Here is a 27786-nt window from a genome sequence, read left to right on the forward strand (position 1 = left end):
GGGGGTGTTATGTGTAAGCGGCACCACTACTGGGGGTGTTATGTGTAAGCGGCACCACTACTGGGGGTGTTATGTGTAAGCGGCACCACTACTGGGGGTGTTATGTGTAAGCGGCACCACTACTGGGGGTGTTATGTGTAAGCGGCACCACTACTGGGGGTGTTATGTGTAAGCGGCACCACTACTGGGGGTGTTATGTGTAAGCGGCACCACTACTGGGGGTGTTATGTCTATAAGCAGAACTACTCCTTGCGGTGTAATGTGAATAAGATTGTGCTACTGCGTGGCATAATTTGAAATGGAGGAAATATTGTTTGGCTACACCCCTTCCATGTGACACCACACCCCTTTTTTAGACATGCTGTCCCTTTGTAAAGTATGGGAGGGTGGAAAATGTATAGTTTGCAGGGGACACCGAACATCCCAGCACCGGCCCTGACCACATTCATGGACTCAGCCCAAGAGCTCATCGTCATTCAGCCACAATACCCCTCATTAAAAAACACATTTCAATATACTGCTACACCCAGGACTCAAACCCACAACCTACTGCATCCTTGCCAAACATCCCACCCAATGAGCCACTTGATTCTACATAAGAACTATGAGATTTCTAACTATATAAAGCTACTTGTACCCCATAAAACAAAAAAAACACACAGCACTAGAATCGAGCAGTTCCGTGCAGTGTGCAGCCACACATCCAATCCCTTGCAGCCACACACTACATAGATCTGCGCAGCCGCAATGCTGATCACCCCTTCACAAAGTACAAGGTAAGCTTCATATAGATAAATCTCTCCAGCTTGGAATGCTCTAGCTTTCTATGCAAGGGCAGATAGCTCAATGAATAGAGGGTCTGACTGCAAGGTCATAGGCAACAGGTTCGAATCCTGGGCACGTCAGCATCCCGAAATGTAATAAATGACAGTGCGACTGTCAACAACAAAAGATCTCTCAAGTCAAGTCCATGAATGATGTATAGGTACTGTATTAGCGACAAAAGGGGTGGGGGTAGGAGACAGGGCGGTCAGGAGATGCTGAGCTTCAAGAAGGGGGGAAGCTGCAAGTGAAATAAATTAGATAATTCATATATGACTAGTGCTGCAAACTGTGCTCCCTACCCTGCAGCGCTATGTGCAGAGCACACTCCGCACACACCTAGTTATGGCCTGCTTGTGCTCTATAACTGCTGTTTTGCAGTGTGTTTTTTTGCCTACCCCTGTGTAGAGTCCAGTTCTGCATATTTTTTGTGGTGCTTAATAAAATATAATAGTTATAATGTTACACTTTTTTCCCAATTTAATGTACGTGAACAAAAAAAAAGTAATATTATACCAAAACATAAAAACAGAGTGAATTAAAAAATCCTGAAATATTTATATTTTTATGTTGGTACCTAATGGCATTCCCCTCCTGGGTCGAGTATGGGTCGACATTGAGTTGGCCTCTCTCCCTTCAACCTCAAATTTTTACTAGCCTATTGTGCCCCTGTACCACTTGGCCCCCCATAGCCTGTTCACCTACATTCATCAACCTCTCCCTCACAATTTTGTCTCAGTGCAACAGGCTTGCATCATTCTCCCTCTCTATTAAATCCGCTCTGTCATAGCCTATACTTTACTCCTGGCCTCTGTCCCTCCACTTTCTCCAACTGGACCCACTCTTACATACATTTCCTTAATGTTTACAGGTTATAGGGGCTTTTCCATTCTTTTCCTCTGTTCAACTGAAATTCTCTCTCACCACCTCTATGTTCCATCCATTTCTTCTTTCAGTCCTCAGACTCAAATCTGTGCATGACCACTATCCTTATTTGAACAATAATGTCTCCTGGGTTCTGCTTCCAAGGGATCATTTCAACTCTATACCATTCTACCCTCACATCTCCCTCTTCATTGACACAGCCTCATGTGAGACAATGGAGTCTGACCTGGCCGCAGGTCTAGATGCAGAAGATGGTATGACGTATGGTTGGGAGCTGCTGCTCGTATAAGAGAGAATGTATACAAACTTATGTTTTGTTGCTACTTCGTGCCCTCCAGATTGCATAGAATGCATCTCTCCTTATGCCACCTCTGCTGAAAAAAAACTGCTGGATGACAGGTTCCTTCAAACATATAATCTGTAGTAATGCCCAGCTGCGCAGGGCTCCTGGGCTGAAGTACAAACTCTGCTTGTTTCCCTTCTGTGTTCCTCCACCCCATTCCATTTTAAGTACTTTGTTACCTTTTCCCATCCCAGACTTCCTGTCTCATCCTTATAAACTAGCCCGTCATGTTCAGAGTGCTACCACCTGTCTCCTGGCCGATGCATGGAAATCCTTTCCTGCCTCACTTTGAACACGCTCCATCAAAAAACTAGTAGGTCTACGAAATGGAGCTCATGACTAGCATACTCCATGGTACCTCACCATAATTTCATAAGGTACTGTATGGGATCCATTGAACCCTTCTCCACTGCTCACTTCCCAACTGAGTAGGTCCATGGCCGCATTGGTTGAAGATACAGAGACTGTGGGGCAGATTTATTAAGCTCTGTGACGTGATAATTTGGAAGGTGGTAAAGGATCAGCCAGTCAGCTCCTAACTGTCATTTTTCAAACCCAGCCTGTAACTTGGAAGTTAGGATCTGATTAGCTGGTCCTTTATCACCTTCCACTTTATCACTTCACAGAGCTTAATAAATCTTACCCCTTATTCTGTTCCTCATCTAGACGCCACATGAGAGGTCCTCCTTCCCTCCTCCCCACTCTGTCTGTTCCTTACCCCTTTTGCTTCCGTCTTAACTTTTAAACCCATAGGCATTTACATTTTATACAATTTATATATTTTGGTATATATTGTCACTCCTCTAGTGTCCGTCTTCTCTTGAGAGTATTGTTTCATTGTATAGTATGTGTATTCCCACTCTGCTTAGAAGCATAGCATTTTTTCTGTGTATTGCAGAAATCCTTTAATAAAATTTCTGGAAAAATAAAATACTGAGATATTTTATTTCTTTGTCTAATCAGTTGACTCATGTACTATAAGGATCATAAATCCCTACTTTGAAATATACTCCAAGGATATATGAGAAATCACTTTAAGAGTTCCACACCCTGCCTTGTGGCCTTACACTTCAATATGGTGCATAGCGCTGTGATAGCATTAGATTTCAGTTTACAGTAGGTGTGCATTATCTCACGTATATTTCTCACTTTGGATCTCTGGGTATTTCATCATGAGCAGGAGGCCCCATCTCAGAGTGGTTGAGGTGGTCTCCATCCCAGCAGCAAATAGATCTCCCACCAGTACAGTCAGGTTGTCATTGTGGTAGTACAGAGTGGATTCTGGCTTCCCCTGTACAAAATAAATAGTACATATGAAAATAAAGTGGAAAGTTATATAAATTAATGTACGGTATGTATGGCTCTGAGCAGGGTCGGACTGGCCCAGAGGGGAACAGGGGAAACCACCGGTGGGCCCCACTGCCTGTGGGCACTCCTCCGTTCCAGACTTTATCCAGGTACACTTGAGTTATGAATTATACATGTAACATTGCACTTCACAAGAATATGGTTTATTATATGTAATGGTTAGCCAAACCTATGTGGTGGCTGGCCACACGCCCACTGGAACCTGGCCACACCCTTAAGCATGGGCCCCTACAACGTCATCCCTCCGGTGGGCCCTTCATGCCCCAGTCCGACACTGGTTTTGAGAAAAGGACGCTGGGCCATCCTGAAACGCTGACCTATGACTTCCATGTTATGTTGAGGATTTGTTGGGAAATCAATCTTTTTTTCTATAATAATCCAGTGAGTGCCACCTTCATTTAATTATTTGCAAACCTGAATCAATCGATCTAATAACTTTTTTAACTGTACAAATGGCAGGTGCTATGTTATTGGATAGGATACCACCAATGGGGACATTGTTTATGAGCAGCGGCAGCAGCAGCGTAACAGGAGGCTCACGACAGCGTCCACCCGGCTCCAGCAAGCGGGACCTCGCTTGCTGGAGCCAAGTGGACGCTGCCGCTGGGTTCCTGCTCTCCCCGCTGCTCCCACGTCTCCTGCTCTCCGCTCACTCATCTCAATCTGACTTTTTTTAAAGTCGGATTGAGATTGTCGGAAACGGGGCTAAACCCTGTCCGCTTTGGCCCCGCTTCAAACAACACACGCTGATCGACGGAATAAATGGGGCCATAACGAATAGGTCGGAACCCCTTCTGACCTAAAACTTTCGGAGGCTGCCGTCTTTCCAACAAGATGGCAGCTTCCGATAGTTATTGAATATACCCCAAGGTAATGCAATGGGATGCACAAGCAGCTTCGGCTGATTAATAGGATATGCGGCATGCCTATATTCTGTGGGCAATTGTGGTTGGATCTGCATCCAAAATGCCACGTTACAGTGTTTTCCAGGAAAACACTGTAGCAGAGCATTTTGTATGCAAATACATTTGCAGTAACACCCAGAATTTAGGCATGCTGCATATCATTTTAATCAGCAGGAGCCGCTTGTGCATCCTAGTGCATTAAATTGAATCTAAGGGGGTATATTCAATTTGGATCCTTTCGAACAAGCATGGTTGGAAAGGATCAGACAATGCACTTTTCAATAAGCTGGAAAATCAGACTATCGGATTTGGCCGTTGCTGCTGCTGCTACTCACCCCGGTCCTCTCCGTGCTGCCACACAGCCCAGTGCCGGCCGGGCATCCTCATCCTCCCCGCACTGCTGCTGCTCACCCATATAGATGGGAGCGGGGTCTCCTGGAAAGTAGCTGGCGCACTGCTGCAGCCATTGCGTTACACCGCGAGCATCAGTACTATCCCGCCAGTACAGTACCTAGTGCGGCCCCGATGTGATGACCCGCAGCGGGTCACACTGCAGCTCTGGCGGCGGCTGTGTACAGTCCCCTCGCTGATGCGGATCAGTCCATGAGCAGCAGCAGGATCCCTGGATCACATACAGCTGGGAGGAGGGAGAGGGAAAACTACAACTCCCAGCACACCCTGTCACCCGCCGCCCTGCTTCAGCCGGACAAATCTTTATTCCACTATGAAACACGCTGTGTGCATGATGTGCATCTGCTATTTACCAAACCCGACAGGTTTGGCCCATTCCAGACAATGGCAATCCACTTTTTTTTTTAAAGTCGGACTGACATTGTCGGAAATGGGGCTAAAACCTGTTCCGACAAAACACACGCCTCGGTGGCCGAAGCCGCCGATCCGCGTGTATTCCGACAAGTCGGGAATTCCCGACTTGTCGGTAAAAAAGGCCCCCTATTGAATAGGTCGGAACCCCTTCCGACCACAATCAGTCGGGAACTGTTGTCTTTCCGACAAGATGGCAGTTTCAAACTCTTAATGAATATACCCCTATGAGGAATTATCACGGGGAAAAAAAAAATTGCAAAAAAGAAGCTCAGCGCTACAGAGTCACATGACACACATGCGTTATGTGTAATACGACTTATAGCGCATAGAACAAAAGATGTAAGAGAACACATCTGGGATTATACTTCTGGGTAAATGAATGCTCAATTATAAGATGATGTAAGTTATACCTCCAGCTGCTTAGCCAGGAACACATCAATCAGATTCCTCTGGTCATTCACATCCAGTTCTTTCTTCTGCTTTGTAAATGTCGCTCTTATAAAGTCCTGAAACGTTCTGATGTTTTCAAACATTTTCCTTTGACCTCCCGGCAGCCATTCCATCACAGTTGGAAAAATATTGTACAGCTTTAAAAAGAAAAAAAGATATATTTTAAACAAATCTGAAAACTTTGGGGGTAATTCCAAGTTGATCGCAGCAGGAATTTTGTTAGCAGTTGGGCAAAACCATGGCCCTCATTCCGAGTTGATCGGTCGCAAGGCGATTTTAGCAGAGTTACACACGCTAAGCCACCGCCTACTGGGAGTGAATCTTAGCTTCTTAAAATTGCGTACGATGTATTCGCAATATTGCGATTACAAACTACTTAGCAGTTTCAGAGTAGCATCTGACTTACTCGGCATCTGCGATCAGTTCAGTGCTTGTCGTTCCTGGTTTGACGTCACAAACACACCCAGCGTTCGCCCAGACACTCCCCCGTTTCTCCGGCCACTCCTGCGTTTTTTCCGGAAACGGTAGCGTTTTAATCCACACGCCCCTAAAACGCCGTGTTTCCGCCCAGTAACACCCAATTCCTGTCAATCACACAACGATCGCCGGAGCGATGAAAAAGCCGTGAGTAAAAATACTAACTTCATTGTAAAAATACTTGGCGCAGTCGCAGTGCGAATATTGCGCATGCGTACTAAGCGGATTTTCACTGCGATGCGATGAAAAATACCGAACGAACGACTCGGAATGAGGGCCCATGTGCACTGCAGGGGAGGCAGATATAACATGTGCAGTAAGAGTTAGATTTGGGTGGGTTATTTTGTTTCTGTGCAGGGTAAATACTGTCTGCTTTATTTTTACACTGCAAATTAGATTGCAGATTGAACACACCACACCCAAATCTAACTCTCTCTGCACATGTTAAATCTGCCTCCCCTGCAGTGCACGGGATCCGGTCTGAAGATCGACAGTATCTAGGTCGACAATGTTTAGGTCGACCACTATAGGTCGACAGTCACTGGGTCGACATGGATGGAAGGTCGACATGGTTTCTAGGTCGACATGTGCTAGGTGACAGGTCTAAAGGTCGACATGAGTTTTTCACATTTTTTTTTCTTTTTTCAAATTTTTTCATACTTAACGATCCACATGGACTACGATTGGAACGGTAAAGTGTGCCGAGCGAAGCGGTAGCGGAGCGAAGGCACCATGCCCGAAGCATGGCGAGCGAAGCGAGCCATGCGAGGGGACGCGGTGCACTAATTTGGGATCCCGGTCACTCTACGAAGAAAACGACACAAAAAACAACAACCTCATGTCGACCTTTAGACCTATCGACCTAGCACATGTCGACCTAGAAACCCTGTCGACCTTCCATCCATGTCGACCTAGTGACTGTCGACCTATAGTGGTCGACCTAAACATTGTCGACCTAGATACTGTCGATTTGATGAACCACACCCGCAGTGCACATGGTTTTGCCCAACTGCTAACAAAATTCCTGCTGCAATCAACTTGGAATTACCCCCTATATTGGGACTTTTTTCTAATTATTACTATTATTGGTATTAATATTAGTGATGAGCGGGTTCGGTTCCTCGGAATCCGAACCCCCCCGAACTTCACCCATTTTACACGGGTCCGAGGCAGACTCGGATCCTCCCGCCTTGCTCGGTTAACCCGAGCGCGCCCGAACGTCATCATCCCGTTGTCGGATTCTCGCGAGATTCGTATTCTATATAAGGAGCCGCGCGTCGCCGCCATTTTCACTCATGCATTGGAGATGATAGGGAGAGGACGTGTGCAGCGTTCTCTCAGTTGTGTTCAGTGTGCTGCAAATATCTGTGCTTAGTGTGCTGCAAATATCTGTGCTCAGTGTGCTGCAAATATCTGTGCTCAGTGTGCTGAAAATATCTACGTTCTCTGCCTGAAAAACGCTCCATATCTGTGCTGCATTGTAGTATATAGTAGGAGGACAGTGCAGAATTTTGCTGACCAGTATCCACCAGTATTATATCAGTACGGTACAGTAGTCCACTGCTCTACCTACCTCTGTGTCATCAAGTATACTATCCATCCATAACTGTGGTGCATTTAAGTTTTGCGCAGTATATATAGTAGGAGGACAGTGCAGAATTTTGCTGAACACCAGTATGTAATATATAGCTGTACGGTACAGTAGGCCATTGCTATTGATATATTACTGGCATATCATTTCACACATTAAAAAATGGAGGGTCAAATAGGGAAAGATCAAGATCCACTTCCACCTCGTGCTGAAGCTGCTGCCACTAGTCATGGCCGAGACAATGAAATGCCATCAATGTAGTCTGTCAAGGCCGATGCCCAATGTCATAGTAGAGAGCATGTAAAATCCAAAAAACAAAAGTTCCGTAAAATGACCCAAAAATCAAAATTAAAATCGTCTGAGGAGAAGCGTAAACTTGCCAATATGTCATTTACGACACGGAATGGCAAGGAACGGCTGAGTCCCTCTCCTATGTTCCTCATGACTAGTGGGTCAGCTTCACATGAGGATGGAAGCACTCATCCTCTCGCTAGAAAAATGAAAAGACTTAAGCTGGCAAAAGCACAGCAAAGAACTGTGCGTTCTTCTAAATCACAAATCCCCAAGGAGAGTCCAATTGCGTCGGTTGCGATGCCTGACCTTCCCAATACTGGACGGGAAGAGGTGGCGCCTTCCACCATTTGCACGCCCCCTGCAAGTGCTGGAAGGAGCACCCGCAGTCCAGTTCCTGATAGTCAAATTGAAGATGTCACTGTTGAAGTATACCAGGATGAGGATATGGGTGTTGCTGGCGCTGAGGAGTAAATTGACAAGGAGGATTCTGATGGTGAGGTGGTTTGTTTAAGTCAGGCACCCAGGGAGACACCTGTTGTCCATGGGACGAAAATGGCCATTAACATGCCTGGTCAAATTACAAAAAAAAAAAAAAAATCACCTCTTCGGTGTGGAATTATTTTAAAAGAAATGCGGACAACAGGTGTCAAGCCGTTTGTCGCCTTTGTCAAGCTGTAATAAGTAGGGGTAAGGATGTTAACCACCTCGGAACATCCTCCCTTATACGTCACCTGGAGCGCATTCATCAGAGGTCATTGACAAGCTCAAAAACTTTGGGTGACAGCAGAAGCAGTCCACCGACAACTAAATCCCTTCCTCTTGTAACCAAGCTCCTGCAAACCACACCACCAACTCCCTCAGTGTCAATTTCCTCCTTACACAGGAAAGCCAATAGTCCTGCCTGGGATTCCTCTGATGCATTCTTGAGTGTAACGCCTACTGCTGCTGGCGCTGCTGTGAGTCGATCGTCATCCCAGAGGGGGAAGTCGGAAGACCACTTGTACTACTTCCAGTAAGCAATTGACTGTCCAACAGTCCTTTGCGAGGAAGATGAAATATCACAGCAGTCATCCTGCTGCAAAGCGGATAACTAAGGCCTTGGCAGCCTGGGCGGTGTTAAATGTGTTTCTTGTATCCACCGTAAATTCACAGGAAACTAGAGAATTGCTTGAGGTACTGTGTCCCCGGTACCAAATACCATCTAGGTTCCATTTCTCTAGGCAGGCGATACTGAGAATGTACACAGACCTCAGAAAAAGAGTCACCAGTGTCCTAAAAAATGCAGTTGTACCCAATGTCCACTTAACCATGGACATGTGGACAAGTGGAGCAGGGCAGACTAAGGACTATATGACTGACAGCCCACTGGGTAGATGTATTGCCTTCCGCAGCAAGAACAGCAGCGGCGGCACCAGTAGCAGCATATCGCAAACGCCAACTCGCTTCTAGGCAGGCTACGCTTTGTATCACCGCTTTTCATAAGAGGCACACAGCTGACAACCTTACGGAAACTGAGGAACATCATCGCAGAATGGCTTACCCCAATTGGACTCTCCTGGGGATTTGTGACATTGGACAACGCCAGCAATATTGTGCGTGCATTACATGTGGGCAAATTCCAGCACGTCCCATGTTTTGCACATACATTGAATTTGGTGGCGCAGAATTTTTTTAAAAACGACGGGCCACTTTCTGCATTCAGCCACCGCGTGCCGAAGATTGGAACACCAGCAAACACTCCTGAACCTGCCATCATCTGACGCAAGAGGTGGAAACGAGGTGGAATTCAACCCTCTATATGCTTCAGAGGATGGAGGAGCAGCAAAAGGCCATTCAAGCCTATACAACTACCTACGATATAGGCAAAGGAGGGGGAATGCACCTGACTCAAGCGCAGTGGAGAATGATTTCAACGTTGTGCAAGGTTCTGCAACCCTTTGAACTTGCCACACGTGAAGTCAGTTCAGACACTGCCAGCCTGAGTCAGGTCATTCCCCTCATCAGGCTTTTGCAGAAGAAGCTGGAGAGATTGAAGGAGGAGCTAAAACAGAGCGATTCCGCTAGGCATGTGGGACTTGTGGATGGAGCCCTTAATTCGCTTAACCAGGATTCACGGGTGGTCAATCTGTTGAAATCAGAGCACTACATTTTGGCCACCGTGCTCGATCCTAGATTTAAAACCCACGTTGTATCTCTCTTTCACAAGTCTGCAGAGGTTCAAAGACCTGCTGGTGAGAAAATTGTCAAGTCAAGCGGAACGTGACCCGTCAACAGCTCCTCCTTCACATTCTCCCACAACTGGGGCTGCGAGGAAAAGGCTAAGAATTCCGACATCACCCGCTGGCGGTGATGCAGGGCAGTCTGGAGCGAGTGCTGACATCTGGTCTGGACTGAAGGACCTGCCAACGATTACTGACATGTCGTCTACTGTCACTGCATATGATTCTGTCACCATTGAAAGAATGGTGGAGGATTATATGAGTGACCGCATCCAAGTAGGCACGTCAGACAGTCCGTACGTATACTGTCAGGAAAAAGAGGCAATTTGGAGGCCCTTGCACAAACTGGCTTTATTTTACCTAAGTTGCCCCCCCTCCAGTGTGTACTCCGAAAGAGTGTTTAGTGCAGCCGGTCACCTTGTCAGCAATCGGCGTACGAGGTTATTTCCAGAAAATGTGGAGAAGATGATGTTCATCAAAATGAATTATAATCAATTCCTCCATGGAAACATTCACCAGCAATTGCCTCCAGAAAGTACACAGGGACCTGAGATGGTGGATTCCAGTGGGGACAAATTAATAATCTGAGGAGGGGGATGTACACAGTGAAAGGGGTGAGGAATTGGAAGATGAGGAGGAGGTGGACATCTTGCTTCTGTAGAGCCAGTTTGTGCAAGGAGAGATTGATTGCTTCTTTTTTGGTGGGGGCCCAAACCAACCAGTCATTTCAGTCACAGTCGTGTGGCAGACCCGGTCACTGAAATGATGGGTTTGTTAAAGTGTGCATGTCCTGTTTATACAACATAAGGGTGGGTGGGAGGGCCCAAGGACAATTCCATCTTGCACCTCTTTTTTCTTTAATTTATCTTTGCATCATGTGCTGTTTGGGGACTATTTTTTGAAGTGCCATCCTGTCTGACACTGCAGTGCCACTCCTAGATGGGCCAGGTGTTTGTGTCGGCCATTTGGGTCGCTTAGCTTAGCCATCCAGCGACCTCGGTGCAAATTTTAGGACTAAAAATAATATTGTGAGGTGTGAGGCGTTCAGAATAGACTGAAAATGAGTGGAAATTATGGTTATTGAGGTTAATACTTTGGGATCAAAATGACCCCCAAATTCTATGATTTAAGCTGTTTGAGGGTTTTTTGTAAAAAAACACCTGAATCCAAAACACACCCGAATCCGACAAAAAAATTTTCAGGGAGGTTTTGCCAAAACGCGTCCGAATCCATAACACTACCGCGGAACCAAATCCAAAACCAAAACACAAAACCCGAAAAATGTCCGGTGCACATCACTAATTAATATACACGATGTAGTAGCAGCATATTCCCCAGTTTGGGACTGAATACTGTGACAATGCAAGAATGGCAACTAATTACTGAAATCTGAACACCCCCAAACTTAGGGGATCCCGAGTCCAGAGTCCAGAGTGCCAAAACTTCATGTTGCCGGTGTAAATTTTTCCAGTCCTGTCCCTCACCCTCCATTGTGAAATGGCAACCACGATCTACAGATAGGTGGTACGTGTCAGCCCAGCACCCAGCAGTAACATAACCGAGCTAATAATATCAATATACAGTAGTATATGCTGTGTCACTCGTAAAAATAACATACATGTTTTGTTTTGTTTTGTTTTGTTGTAAGCAGGTTTTTACTATTTTTTTTTGTTAGAATTACCAAGAAATCTGTGTGTGCGTGCACAGTTGTGCACTGTACAGTGTGCGTGTACGCGCACTACACAGTGTGTGTGTGTGTGTGCAGTGTCCGCGCGCCCACTGCACAGTGTGCGTGTGCAGTGCACGCACTGCAAATTGTGCGTGTGCAGTGCGCGCGCGTGCACTACACAATGTGTGTGTGTGCGCTTGCACAGTTGTGGACAGACAGACATCAACTCCATAAGGGGAAAGGGGATCGCTAGGCATTTTCATATTTTATATTTTTTTGGCCTATGGATAAAGAAAAAAAAAAAAAGAACCTACACATGGATAGTATATAAATACATACATAAAATCACACACCTATACAAATACATACTGTCACATCTAAAAACATACATTCATACATATATATATATATATATATATACACACACACACACACACACACACACACACACACACACACACATATACACACACACACACACACACACACACACACACTCACACTGTAGAAGGCGATGTTTTGTACCTTCACTGCTGAGTGGCTGTATCTATGCCCTTATGGATTAAGAACAGGTAAATGATCACTACTGGTGGTGATAATGGTGCACAGACTGGGTGATTGTTAGAGGCGATTGTTTATTATATATCTAGAGGGTCCTCTCCACATATGATTATTATTTCTTTATGGCAGCATATTTGATGCAGAGTCCTAGGACCACTGTATGTCCACGGTCCGAATGATGGTTTCCCATGACCGACTTGTTTTTACAGGTATTTAAGGCATTGACTTGAGGGGTCAGTGAGCACATGACACTATCAGTATGCACCACTCTTATTTCTATCATGGTGGTTGGTCCGTTGCTTTATGGGTTGAGATTTTCCAGGGGCCAGCGAGGCTTGTGATTGTAATTGCAAGTATTGTCCTTTGCAGATGAATCAGTGTATGTACTGCCGAAATTATGGGATCTCTGATTTGATGTATCACCTGTCTGGAGAAAGGTCTGTGAACAGACCAGAATGTCGACATTAAAATTCTGGTGATTAAGAAGTCGTATTGACCAATTGATTATACTACAGCGAGAGTGCACCCTCTACAAAGTGGAACTTCCTTGCTATACAAGTGGACCTACCGCGGTTCATAGGGAGCACCCGCCACCTTTCTCTGACCTTTGACAATGAGAGTGCAGGACGACCTATATATAGTCCATAGCAGTTTTGCAGTGTCCTGAGGAAGGGGCTTCATCCCCCGAAATGTTAATACATGCACTTGGTTTTTTTCAACTTCATCGTGCAAGACTCTGAGTGCCGCCAGCACCCTCTGTTGAGGTTGAGATATATTATATATATATATATATATATATATATATATCTATATCCTTCCCCACCTATGGCTCAGGTGTTAGCAGGAAATGAGGCGGCACTCCATGGACTTGTGGCAAAACTTGTATTCAAAGCATGATGGCAAACAATAACATTGTGTTCAAAAAGCAACAAAATGCAGGCATCTTACGACGTTTCAAGGCATGGCAGCCTTTTCATCAGGTAAGTAAACCCTAGTGCTGTGTGAAACAAAAACAAAGAACCAAACCAAACCAAGAGACACTCACCTGTTAAGTAGCGTGGTGTGCAGGAGAGAGGTGTTCCCGGCGTCTGTGACCGGGACTTCCGGGTGAGTCACGTGAGCGGCTCACCAGTGACGTGTTTGTTGCCTAGCAACGCGTGCGTGAGGTAGCAGGCGCCGGGAAAGCCTGTCAGTGAACAAAAAAGGCAAAGTGAATGAATTGTAGAAAGAATGCAATTGCATGCAGAACCCAGCAAAGTATGACTAACTGGTGGGAAAGTGAAACGTGACAAGTGGATGAAGAGTGTATTTAAGATAAAGTTAAAAAGTTACTATTCAACAGCTGCATAAAAAAACATAAATGCTGCATATTTCAGACCAATACGCATATTAATGTGCAACTACATGCCCCTAACAAAAAGGGGGTGCAAAGACAGATTTGAATAATGAATTGAATAATAAAATAAACATACTGTCTTGGGCACTGCAAGCTACCTATCATCTGTCACAGGACGAAAACTGGGGGGTGGGAGAGGGAAGGGGGGGGGGGGGGAGAAGGAGGGAGGGGAAGGAAAGGTAGGAAGAAAAGGGGGGACAAACGAACAAAAGAAAAAGAAGAACGGGACTCCTACTGCATACTTGGTACATCTACAATGACCTAGTGCAACATCTTTCTTATAAGAAGACGTTCCAAGTGAACTTTTCATTTAGTCCCTTGGGTGACAGTGCATCCAATAAGAAAATCCATTTTGATTCGCTCTTGGATAAAGCCCGTTGTCTATCGCCCCCTCTCAGCGGTGTCGGAATATGGTGTTAGGGTCTCCTGCCCTGTGCTGCCACGTCGTCATGGCAACCGGGAGACAAGTGCTAGCGGAGTAACCTGAGCGCAGCTGATACTCCGGTTCGGGTCTTTTGCTGTGCAGTGGTTACAGGCAGGGGATCCGGTGCTGGTTTTTGTGCTCACAGTCTGTGAGGTCTGAGTGGGGCGTGGACAGCACCTGCTTTATAAGGCCTCTTCTCAGATTAAGCAGATGCTGCTGAATCTTTGTTGGTTAGTCAGTTCCTGAAAATTAGCCAGTACTGTGTAGCTTTGTATTTGTTATTGCTTACTGCAAATAGGCCTGGGGATTTGGTACTACACTCTGCCAATCCAGACCTAGCAGTAAGACTGGAGTCAGTCGTTTAGCCTGCTGAGGTTCTTTTGCTATTCTGTGAACCCAGCAGGTTTGTGGCTGTACTTTCAGACCTGCATGCTTAATCCTCTCTCACTGTGCAGGGCGTCCATGTGTCAGTTTAGTGGCAGTAATCTGAACCTGGGCCCTGCAAGTGAGAATTAGGATTGTGGAGACTCTCCTTGTGTCTACTATTCCATCTCTGACCAAGGAGTTTGCTGCCACACCCGTTGGTAACCCTTTAGGGTTTTGCTGTTGCCCTCAGCAACAGCATTTCGGGTTCTCTACGTATTAAAACACAACATCTTGCTTTTTCCATCTGAGCATTTGTAATACTAGGGAGACACCCAGTTTCTTAGCCTCTGGGCTTCTCTGTTCACTTTGTGTTAGTTTTGTTACCCTATCACTTTCTGTGTACGTGATGTCATATTTCCCAGTCTGTCTGTTAGTTCATTTGTTTTGCATCCCTCTCTGTTCAGACACCAGTACATTCCTGCAGGCACTGGTGTGCATAACATATGGTCAATAATTTTATATCCGAGACCAGACAGTGGGTGGCCACATAATTTAAAGTGGCGAGCCACCGGTTGGTCAATCAGCTTGCCTTCCAAAGATGCTTTTATAGCCGATCGGTGTAACGCCATCCTGTCCCGTAGGTTTCTGATGGTCTGTCCCACATAAAGCATGCCGCATGGGCAGATAATGATGTACACAATGAATGGCGTGGTGCAAGTGAGCACATGACGGATTTTGGATTTGTGACCTGTGTGTGGGTTATGGAAATCATGGCCAGTTGCCAAATATTTGCATGTAGTGCAGGATGCACACTTGTAGCACCCTGGTTTCTTCACTTGGATGCAGGACGCTATAGAATGGATCATTGGGACCATGTTAGTTTTTACTAAAATGTCCCTAATGTTGGGTCCCCTTTTATAGCTAGGCATCAATGTTGTGTTTTTGAAACAAGGAAGATCATTGTTGCCTGAGACAATGGGCCACAGCCCTTTTGTGGCACGTGGGATGACTTTACTAGCAGTAGTAAACTTTATGTGGACATTAAAGACTAAAGAATTCTTTCAGCATAAACAAGATAATCTGCAAGATCTTCATAAAGGCAAAGCAGTCCGTAGGAGAACTACGTTTGATCAAATCTCATCAAATGCCTCATTAAAATCATTTAATCAGCTGCTAAATACGGCAGTAACGAAATAGCACGCAGCACAACTGAAAGTGTCCCCAAACCTTACCCGAGCAGAACAAAAGGCTCTACGAGATTTGTCACAGTATTCGGATGTCACCTTCCGCCCAGCGGATAAGGGAGGTGGCATCGTAATTCAAGATAGTAAATATATTCAGAATATTGATTTACTTCTTCAAGATCAGTCTACTTACCGCCATCTGTCATTTAACCCTACTGATTCATTCAAACGTGAACTGGATCAGATACTTTTGGAATCTTACAATTTGGGACATTTCGATAAAAAGATCTATCTTTCATTGATTACTGAATACCCGATTACACCCGTAATGCCTCCAAACTAATTGCCCGGGTGCCCTCTGATTACCTTACGGCAGAAATAGCAAACAGCGACAGATGCCAGCTGCTGTTAACATTTCAGTTCTATTATGAACTTTCATCAGAACAATACAACAGTATGCAAAACACATACTTTTATAACCTTCACCCTGGGGTGCACTGTGTTCCTGGCTGCGGGGACAGGTCGGGGGTAGATGACATCACTGCCACATGTCTGACGCTGTGGTCACTCGCCCCGCTGCATTCCCGGTTGCCATAGGAACCTGATAACAAATGTGAAGTGAATTAAAAAGGAAACCTTCACACCCATGTGACACACTGACGAAAGTTCACAATAGAACTGAAACGTTAACAGCAGCTGGTCTCTGCAGTTTTTATTCCTATACTAAGTCCTGAGTGAGTGCCGCCACCTGTCGCTGTTTGCTATTTCTGCCGTAAGGTAATCGGAGGTCACCCGGGCAATTAGTTTGGAGGCATTGAGTGCCAAGCATTACTGACATATGTTTTTCGTTGGTGGCACGTCAACACTTTAAGTGAGGATGATAAGAATGGACCGCCATCTTTTTCTACAAGTTTATTACTTTTAACTTGAACGTTTGCACTTAACACAGTGATTCACTGATTTTGGAGAGCATGTCACGCAGTGGAGATGCAGGTGAACACAGTGGCTATAGGAACATCGATGTGGGAGCTATTGAATCTTGGTCATTCTCTGACGCGGATGCCGACAGCATCAGATTTAAGGAAGATATTGTGAGCACCAGTGGAACGGACAGCAATGAACAGATTTTTTAACAAATTATTAAGACTTGATTTCTACATGCATGATGTCACTTTGTCCGACTACCATCAACAGATGCAGATCCCACGTGGTTTTCGGGTTCAAAATTTGCCCATTTTGGGCAACTACAATGTAGAATTCTGCAAAAAATGGGTCGGCATATTAAATAAATGCATCTTTGATTTAATCCTATTGGTTATTGAGGAAGCAGCTAGAGAAATGAACATCCTGAAAGAATCTATCATCACCTTTGAGGATCTGCATATATCGACACTACGTGCTGATCCTGATGAGAACTGGCTGGATAAAGTATCTCAACAAGTGGATAAATACAAACAAGATTTAATACAATTTAAAAAACAGAAGCTGACCACGGTACAAAAGGACTATCTGGAGGGCCGTGTCTATCCATGGTCATCAATCCAGATGGTAATATCCAATTTAGGCGCAAGCCACGACAGAGGATGCGTTATCCACCTTGCATGGATTCCTCAAGGGGAGGCTATACATCGCAGAGCGAGGGTGAACAAACAGAGGGTGCACAAGTGGGACAGCCCTCTTTAGGGGTGCATACCTGCGCAAAGCGCGCCACCCTACGAGACTGTCCACCCGCCGCGGGCACCAGTACCAAAAGGATCAGCAAAAAAACCTCCAAAAACAAAGAAAACAACGTAGTTTACAATTTATCCAATCGTGCCTTATCCAAGGACGAAACCGCCATCTTAAATAAAGGACCGTCATTCATTCCGTCAAAAGACTTTGATGAGTTTCTGTGGAAAGTGGACTCATATCACTTTAATAGGAAACTCCGTTTAAAAAAAAACACTTTGAAAATCACCCTATTATTGAGAACACCAACACCACCAATGTCAAACTCAAGAAACCATCATCATTTGATCCCCACTCCAACAACATTGCCTTGAAATGTTTTGCCTGCACTGTTGACACGCATGTTACACAGTTGACGAAATCTGAAGGAAAAGCTCCAAATAATTTGTCAGCTGGTGAGAGCAGCCATCACTGCGTTAAGAAGTGACCCCACCATTGTAATCCGCCCAGCCGACAAGGGGGGGGGGGGGGCAGGATATGCAGCAGTATAAAAAAAGAAATAAACAGACAATTGTCTGATTCTACAGTATACAAGCAGCTCAGTACGGATGCCACCAGTCAATTTAAAGAATTAACGAGCATAGTATGTCAGGCCGTTAAAGATAATGTCATCACTTCCAAGACATCATCCTTACTAATGGAAGAACACCCCGTGTCTCCGGTACTGTACACCATCCCAAAAATCCACAAAGACCCCGTTGACCCCCCAGGTCGTCCGATTATCGCAGTAAGATCTTCTGTGTACTACAAAATTTCCCAGTATTTGGACAGTTTTTCCAACCGGTAATTCAGGCACAATCCATTTATCTCAAAGATACCACCAGCTTCATCAATAAACTAACTGGATTATTCACATTATGTAGGTTGGATGTAGTGAGCCTCTACACCAATATCCCACATGATAAAGGTGTGGAGGCGGCACGCAGGTTATTGTCCAGCAGTATTGCGTACAGTGGACCGGATTTAACTTTTTTCTTACAGCTTTTGGAGCTCACACTCACCAGGAACTATTTTCTCTTTGACAATAAGTGGTACTTACAACTCCAGGGGTGTGCCATGGGATCTTGTGTATCACCATCACTTGCCAATTGTTATATGTTCGTAGTAGAGAAGGACATGTTCTTCTCCAATGCTGCTATATTCAGCAAGATCAAGTTTTTTGTGCGGTACAAAGATGACTTGTTCGTCATTTGGCAAGGGACGGTGAGTGAGTTTGAGGAGATGGTTAACTCCATTAACACATTAGATCCTACGATTAGGTTTACGGCTAATTGTAGTAGCATGGTAATAACATTTTAATTAGTGATGAGCGGTTTCGGTTCCTCGGGATCTGAACCCCCCCAAACTTCACCCATTTTACACAGGTCCGAGGCAGACTCGGATCTTCCCGCCTTGCTCGGTTAACCCGAGCGCGCCCGAACGTCATCATCCCACTGTCGAATTCTCGCGAGATTCATATTCTATATAAGGAGCCGCGCGTTGAGGCCATTTTCACTCGTACTTTGGAGATGATAGCGAGAGGACGTGGCTGCGTTCTCTCAGTTTCTGTGTTCAGTGTGCTGCAAATATCTGTGCTCAGTGTGCTTGCAAATATCTGTGCTCAGTGTGCTTACAAATATCTGTGCTCAGTGTGCTTACAAATATCTACGTTCTCTGCCTGAAAAACGCTCCATATCTGCTGCATTGTAGTATATATAGTAGGAGGACAGTGCAAAATGTTGCTGTGACCACCAGTATATATATAGCAGTACGGTACAGTAGTCCACTGCTCTACCTCTGTGTCGTCAAGTATACTATGCATCCATACCTGTGCTGCATTTTAGTTGTGAGCAGTATATAGTAGGAGGGGACAGTGCAGAATTTTGCTGTGACCACCAGTATATAATATATATATATATATATATATATATAGCAGCACGGTACAGTAGTCCATTGCTCTACCTCTGTGTCATCAAGTATACCACAAAAGTTCAGTAAAATGACCCAAAAATCAAAATTAAAAGCGTCTGATGAGAAGCGTAAACTTGACAATATGCCATTTATGACACAGAGTGGCAAGGAACGGCTGAGGCCCTGGCCTATGTTCATGGCTAGTGGTTCAGATTCACATGAGGATGGAAGCACTCATCCTCTCGCCAGAAAATTGCAGTGCCACTCCTAGATGGGCCAGGTGTTTGTGTCGGCCACTTGGTCGCTTAGCTTAGTCACACAGCTACCTCATTGCACCTCTTCCTCTTTTTTTTTTTTTTCATCATGTGCTGTTTGGGGACAATTTTTTTGAAGTGCCATCCTGTCTGACACTGCAGTGCCACTCCTAGATGGGCCAGGTGTTTGTGTCGGCCACTTGGGTCGCTTAGCTTAGCCATCCAGCGACCTCGGTGCAAATTTTAGGACTAAAAATAATATTGTGAGGTGTTCAGAATAGACTGGAAAGGAGTGGAAATTATGGTTATTGAGGATAATAATACTATGGGATCAAAATGACCCCCAAATTCTATGATTTAAGCTGTTTTTGACAGTTTTTTGTAAAAAAACACCCGAATCCAAAATACACCCGAATCAGACAAAAAAATTTCAGGGAGGTTTTGCCAAAACGCGTCCGAATCCAAAACACTGTCGTGGAACAGAATCCAAAACCCGAAAAATTTCCGGTGCACATCACTAATTTTAATACACACCAATATCTACAAAAAACTCACCGACAAAAATACACTGCTGCATGCCACTAGTTACCATCCTCCCTCCACCAAATACAGTTTGCCATTTTCACAGTTCCTGAGTATTCACAGGATTTCTGATGACATTAACACCACCAAAGGGGAAATAGATAAGATGGCCCTACAGTTTAATTCTCGAGGATACAACTGGAATAAATTAATGGAGGCTAAAACTAAAGTCCTAAAGATCCCAGGTCTGAAACCTTAAAACCAAAAAAGAGTGTCAGGGTCTTCTAATAGAATTCCATTTGTACAGTCATTTATTTATTTATTTGTACAGTCATATATCTAAAAATGTTGCCCGTGTGACACGTGAATCCTGGCCCATCATCTCGTCTGATAAAAAGATCTAGAAAAGCTGAAATTAGATTTCCCTATGTCCAGCTACACTCGCAACAGTAGCATTAGAGATTTACACAGTCAAAAATGACATATCCAACATCAAAATCGGCACCAATTCAGAGTTTTTTGCCCCAAAAAACGGGCTGCTACAAATGCACAGGTTGCACTACGTGCAGCTTACATGGAAACCGGACCTGGTATCTCACATCCACAGTCTGGCAAGCCTATTAAAATTGACAAAGTTTTAACATGTACCAGTACATTTGTAATTTGCTACATCAGATGTCCCTGTGGTCTACTTTTACTCCAGAGTTTGGACTATAAAAATGATTAGAATAATGCAAAGAAGATATTTCAAACAAATTATCAGTATTTTTCATATATTTTATTCAGTCAAAACTCTGGTTTAAACGTAAGTATGACAGGAAGGGCTCTGCCTCACCTGCCTCACCCCACCGCACGTCACTGGTATGTAGGCAAAACCAGCCGCCAATTCCGTGAACGGATGGCATTACACAGGTCTGCAATACGGCAGCATTGGGTGGAGAAACCCAATCACAACCTGTGGACAAACATTTTCAAATGAGGAGACACAATTTATCATTAAAATATAAAATAATTGACCAACAGCCCCTCAACATTAGGGGGATGATCGTAATCAGGGCCGGCGCTACCATTAGGCAGCTTTAGGCAGCTGCCTATGGGCGCTGGCCACTGGAGGGCGGCAGGCTCCAATTAAATATATTTTACAAAAAAATATATATATTATGATAAGTAAGCCCAGACCAGGGGCGGCCGCGGCGAGGGTCTAGCCTGCCACAGCCGTCAGTCACCTCACCGGCCCAGTGTATTGCTTTCCCAGCGGGCCTGCGGCTGCTCCATGTCTCTAACAGAAATAGACGGAGCCGCTCGTATGAGAGAGCAGGTCAGGAGACGGGCGCCGCCCACACTGACAGCCTAACACGCATCCTGCTAGGCGCCGTCAGCACGAACATCAGCGCTTGTGTGGCGCCCGTCTCCTGACCTGCTCTCTCATACGCGCGGCTCCGTCTATTTCTGTTAGAGACATGGAGCAGCCGCAGGGAAATCACACTGGCGTAGGTGAGGTGACTGACGGCTGTGGCAGGCTAGACCCTCGCCGCGGCCGCCCCTGGTCTGGGCTTACTTATCAAAATATATTTTTTTTGTGTAAAATATATTTAATTGGAGCATCTGAAAGACAAGAGAAGTCTCTCTATCCCCTCCCTCCCCGCCGCCCCTCCCTATCCCCTCCCTGCCGCCCCGCGTCTCCCTATCCTCTCTCTCCCACCCAGCGTCTCACTATCCCCTAACTGCCGCCCCGCGTCTCGCTATCCCCTCCCTCCCTGCCGCCCCGCGCCTCCCTATCTCCTCCCTTCCACCCCGCGTCTCCCTATCCCCTCCCTCCCACCCCACGTCTCCCTATCCCCTCCCTCCCTGCCGGCCCGCGTCTCCCTATCCTCTCCCTCCCACCCGCGTCTCACTATCCCCTCACTGCCGCCCCGCGTCTCGCCATCCCCTCCCTCCCACACCACGTCTCCCTATCCCCTCCCTCCCACCCCGCGTCTCACTATCCCCTCACTGCCGCCCCGCGTCTCACTATCCCCTCCCTCCCTGCCGCCCTGTGCCTCCCTATCTCCTCCCTCCCACCCCGCATCTCCCTATCCCCTCCCTTCCACCCCACGTCTCCCTATCCCCTCACTCCCTGCCGCCCCGCGTCTCCCTATCTTCTCCCTCCCACCCGCGTCTCACTGTCCCCTCACTGCCGCCCCGCGTCTCGCTATCCCCTCCCTCCCCGCGCCTCCCTCCCTGCTGCCCCGCGCCTCCCTATCCCCTCACTCCCTGCCGCCCCGCGTCTACCTATCCCCTCCCTCGCACCCCGCGTCTCACTATCCCCTCCCTGCCGCCCCATTTCTCGCTATCCCCTCCCTCCCTGCCGCCCCGCGCCTCCCTATCTCCTCCCTCCCACCCCGCATCTCCCTATCCCCTCCCTTCCACCCCGCGTCTCCCTATCCCCTCCCTCCCACCCCACGTCTCCCTATCCCCTCCCTCCCTGCGTCTCCCTATCCCCTCCCTCCCACTCCACGTCTCCCTATCCCCTCCCTCCCTGCCGCCCCGCACCTCCCGATGTTGGAGTTGCCTACAGCAGCGGCAGCACCGGATACAACAGGCAGCGCTGTTACCTCTATTTCCGTGCCCTCAGCATCTCCGGCAGCATCTGCTTCCTCCGGGACTGAGGAACCAGGACCACTAAGGCGAGGGGTGGGGGGAGTTGTGCTTGGTGGCAAGTGTCTGGGCAGCTCACCCCCAGATCACTTGGACTGCAGCTCCCCACCTTGTGATCTGGGGGTGAGCTGCAGTCCAAGTGATCTGGGGGTGAGCTGCAGTCCATGTGATCTGGGCAAGATCACTTGGACTGCAGCACACCCCCAGATCACTTGGACGCAGGGACAGAGAAAAATAAATAAAATAAATGTAAAAAAATTATATATTTATATCACAGCTGCCCGCCTCCCACCGCTGACCAGCGCTCTCTTCTGCACGCTGCATCGCCATTGAAAGCTGACCACCGCAGACCACAACTGGCGGTGGTCAGAGGGACATCAACGCCGCAGCGAAGAAGGACAGCTTAGTACCGCCGCATCCCCCGCAGACCATGGGCTCATACGCCACCAACAACCACAGTCCCTTCCGCACCTCCGCTGCATATATCAGGTAATGTTACCCTATGTCCCTGCTGTCACGCTCTCAGTCTCTGCTGTCACTCTCTCGGTCCCTGCTGTCACTCTCTCAGTCCTTACTGTCACTCTCTCTCCCTGTCCCTGAATTGTGGGTCATACCGTTTGCTATAATGTGAATTTTGTCTCATACCATATGGTAAAATCAGAATTTTGGCTCATACCGTGTGCTGTAGTGTGAATTACGGCTCATACCGTGTGCTGTAGTGTGAATTACGGCTCATACCGTGTGCTGTAGTGTGAATTACGGCTCATACCGTGTGCTGTAGTGTGAATTTCGGCTCATACCGTGTGGTAAAATATGAATTGCGGCTCATACCGTGTGCTGTAGTGTGAATTGCGGCTCATACCGTGTGCTGTAGTGTGAATTGCGGCTCATACCGTGTGCTGTAGTGTGAATTTCTAGATAGTATAAGAATTTCTAGATAGTATAAGGGGTCCTAATACACTGAAGGACATGCCCCCATTTGAGTGGCCACACCCCCTCTTCCAGAGGCGCGCGCATAATTGCAACCTTCACTTTTCCATACCCCCACTTCAAAAGATGTGATGTGATGTGATGTGATGTGATGTGATGTGATGTGATGTGATGTGATGTGAATATATATATATATATAATTCATTCTAGCACCCTGCACCTTTCAAAATCCATGCAGTTCCCCTTTCCTGCCTGGGGTGTCACTCTCTGCTCTGGTGTTTCTCAGCACACACAGGTCTGTATCACAGCACTGAGTAACAGATCAGAGTGTGCGGAGAAGCACCACAGCAGAGAGCGACACCCCAGGCAGGAAAGAGGAACTGCACAGTATTTGAAAGGTGCAGGGTGCTAGAATGAACGTATATATATATATATATATATATATACATATATATATATAATATATATAGCCAATGACCTCACCGCACGTCACTGCCACACAGTTCTAGTTACAACCCTGATGCCTATCTATAATACTGTATAAAACTACAGACTGTGGTATTATACTATATATGGATGTGGGGCTGGATGCTTTTTAACTTCTGCGCATTTAATATAATATTTGTCAGGTTTTCTATTGCTGTTATTTGGCTGCTTCAGGAGGATCAACATACTGTTAACACAGCCTCTAGATAACGTGATCACTCCACTGTCCAAGCAACAGGGGAAGGGGAGGGTCGGGAGGACGGGGGGGGGGGGGGGGGGGTTGTAGGCAGAAATTTTGCCTAGGGTGCCGAGAAACCTTGCACCGGCCCTGATCGTAATAGGGCACTGTTAAGGGGGGTACTCACGGAGCGATCGCTGCTTAAAATCTAAGCAATCTGACTAGATTGCTTAGATTTTAAGCACGATCGCTCCGTGTGTAGCCCCCTCAGCGATAGCGATGCGCAGCCCCGCGCATCGCTATCGCTGCTGCTAGATTGGCCTGCATGCAGGCCAATCTAGCGGGTCGCTCACTTCACCCGCTGGGTGAAATGAGCGCCCCCCCCCCGTCTCCCCCCGCACGCTCAGCACAGATTGCGCTGTGCTGAGCGGCGGGAGAGATGTGTGCTGAGCGGTTCGCTCAGCACACATCTCTCTGACATCGGCTGGTGAGTACTGGCCTTTAGAAAGAGAAGCACGGTGGATTCATCATCTAAACACCATTGCACCTAAGGGGTTAAACGAGCATTTCATCTACCCCCGACCTGTCCCCGAGCATTTCAGCTTTGCCTAAGTATATGCATTGTAACGAGTCCCCCTATGTTGCTGCAACGCATCAGACAGCTTCTGTGTTATTTGTTTATATAGAAAACACAAAGAAAATGTAATCTGCATTGTTTACATATGATTCAGTGTGTGTCACATGTGGGTGAAGATTTTCCTTTTTAATTTATTCACTTTACATTTGTTATCAGGTTCCTATGGCAACCGGACACGGGGCAGCAACGTCATCTACCCCCGACCTGTCCCCGCAGCCAGGAACACAGTGCACACCAGGGTGAAGGTTATAAAGGTATGTGTTATGTATACTGTTGTATTGTTCTGACGAAAGTTCATAATAGAACTGAAACGTTAACAGCAGCTGGTCTCTGCAGTCTTCATTCCTATACTAAGTCCTGTGTGAGTGCCGCCATCCGTTGCTAATTGAATATATATATTTATTTATTAGTGACAGGGATACGTTTATGTGACCGGCGGTCTCACAATACAGGCATCCTGGCATCTGAAAATCCCACTGGTCAGCATGTTGACCACCAGGGACTATTCCTACTCGTGACACACAAGCACATATACAGAGATGTATTCACACACCTATTCAAAAAAAGTCACACACATACATAGCAGTCACACACATACATAGCAGTCACACACACATACAGTGCCCTTCCAAGTCATACTCACTATTTAGGTTGTGCTGTTGCTCTCCTCCCCTCCATTCTCCCATGCTGCTGGCAAGGCACCATGCAGAGCCGGCCTTAGGCATAGGCAAACTAGGCAAATGCCTAGGGCATTTGGTACGCTTAGGGGCACCTGCAGCTTCTGCTGATTAAAATGATATGTGGCATGCCTATATTCCTATGATATGTGGCATGCCTATATTCTGTGTGTATTCCTGGAAATCACTGTAATGTAGCATTTCGTATACAGATACAGCCGCAGTGGCACACAGAATATAGGCATGCTGCATATAATTTTAATCAGCAGAAGCTGCTTGTGCATCCTAGCCACATAGTAATGCAAATAAGATGCATTTTCATAAACAAAATATGCCCGACTTTAGCAGAGCTGCCAGCTGACTCATGCCAGGCAACTCTTGCAGAACTAGCGGCGGTGCTAGGGGGCACCAGCCAAAATCTTGCCTAGGGCATCATATTGGTTAGGGCCGGCTCTGGCACCATGTACAGTACAGTGTGGTATAGCCCCGCCCCCTTTTCAGTCCTCAGGAAGCTTCTTAAGTTCTGATTTTCCAGTGGATAAAGGCAGCGAGGGGTGGGGTCGGGTAGGGGTAACTTGTCTCCTGCATGTGCCCCCTCTTAATCAGTCACCGATCACAACACGCAAAAAAGATGAAACTGAAAGTAAACTATAGCTCCCGGTAGCAAGTGCTGCTGGGAGACATAGTTTATTTTCAGTTTCATCTCAGCAATAGGCGGCAGCTCCACCAGCTCTATGCGACCGCTGCCACATAGGGAGGCATATATTCAAATTAAATAATAATTCACAGCATCATGGATTATTCTATAGAAGAGCAAGGAACAACCCAGTACTAGTGCTGCTGCCAGTCATAGTACTTTAACATTCACTAAAGGTGGTCAAGGTAAAAGAAGGTGTACAAAAGGGTACATCAGATCTAAACAGCATTTTCACAATGGTTAAGGAAACATGTAAAGAGGAAATATTACTGCCAGAAAATGTAAAACTGCCAATATGCCATACAACAAATGCAGTGGCAAGGAAAGGCTCAGACCAAATGGCGTAGCTGCTATAGGTGCAGGCAGTGCAGCTGCTATGGGGCCCAGATCTGAGAGGAGCCACCTTCCCTGTCACAGTTACATGTGTTATATACAGGGTGTAGCTGCCATAGGTGCAGGCAGTGCAGCTGCTATGGGGCCCAGAGCTGAGAGGGGCCACCTTCCCTTTCACAGTTACTAATGTTATATAAATTTTTCCCCATTGGGTGATACATAGAGGCATTTACAAACGTTTATCTTGGGGCCTACAATACATCTAGTTAAGCCCCTGGATCTGCTCATTGTAATGTGGTATAAAATTAACAGGAGGGCAATATACTCTTATGCAAGATGAAATTAGGCACTATAAGGTGGCATAATATGAAGTGAAAGCATTATAGTTTGCCATTATATGAACTGGGGGCACTGTAATGTGACATTAACTGGAGACATTGTACCATGTGTCTTAATGTGAATTGGGGGTACTGTATTGCATAATGTGTACTGGCAGCCATACAAAGTGATGTGAACTAGGGCACTACCATGGTTCAGACAATAAAGTAGGGTACTATTATGGGGCGTATAATTAACAACTGCTGTAGAAAGGAGTCTCTAGAAGCATTGGGATAGGGACCCCTTCAAAATGTTGCTATGAGGCCCACAAAGTACAGGCTACGCCCTTGGCTCAGACCAAAGACTCTTTGTGAGTAGTGGTCCTGCTAGTGCTTTTTCATGCAATGAAAGCCTACTGTGACTTTTACAATAGCCAGGGCCAAACGCAGTCAGTCATGTTCTTTAAATTTGCATTCAACACTTAGATAGATAACCTTCAAAAAACAGACAAATCAGTGCTCCACATAAAAAGACTAAGACTGAAGAACAAACTATGGTCAGAAACATAAAAAATCTCCGATTAGAGTCTAGGGGTGTCCACATTAGGTATGTCAGAGTCTGCCACATTCCAAATGGGACAATGAATAACACTGTTAAGCTTGTTAGTTGCCATAAGCCCATTGGTAGCTTACACCTGAGACTTCTTTTTCCCCTATAACT

At 46.2% G+C, this 27786-nt stretch overlaps 1 protein-coding gene across 1 annotated transcript in view; it reads right to left on the reverse strand.

Moving 5' to 3' along the window:
- LOC134911117 (cytochrome P450 2K4-like) overlaps positions 1-27786 on the reverse strand; it is an 85006-nt gene that overhangs the window by 15688 nt on the left and 41532 nt on the right. The window contains exons 5-6 of the mRNA XM_063919487.1: positions 5559-5735; positions 3200-3341 (exon numbers count right to left, since the gene is read on the reverse strand). Of these exons, the coding sequence (XP_063775557.1) occupies positions 3200-3341; positions 5559-5735 (319 nt within the window). The remainder of the gene's footprint in view (positions 1-3199; positions 3342-5558; positions 5736-27786) is intronic.

This window comes from Pseudophryne corroboree, chromosome 4 (assembly GCF_028390025.1).
Source record: "Pseudophryne corroboree isolate aPseCor3 chromosome 4, aPseCor3.hap2, whole genome shotgun sequence".
Lineage (NCBI taxonomy): Eukaryota > Metazoa > Chordata > Amphibia > Anura > Myobatrachidae > Pseudophryne > Pseudophryne corroboree.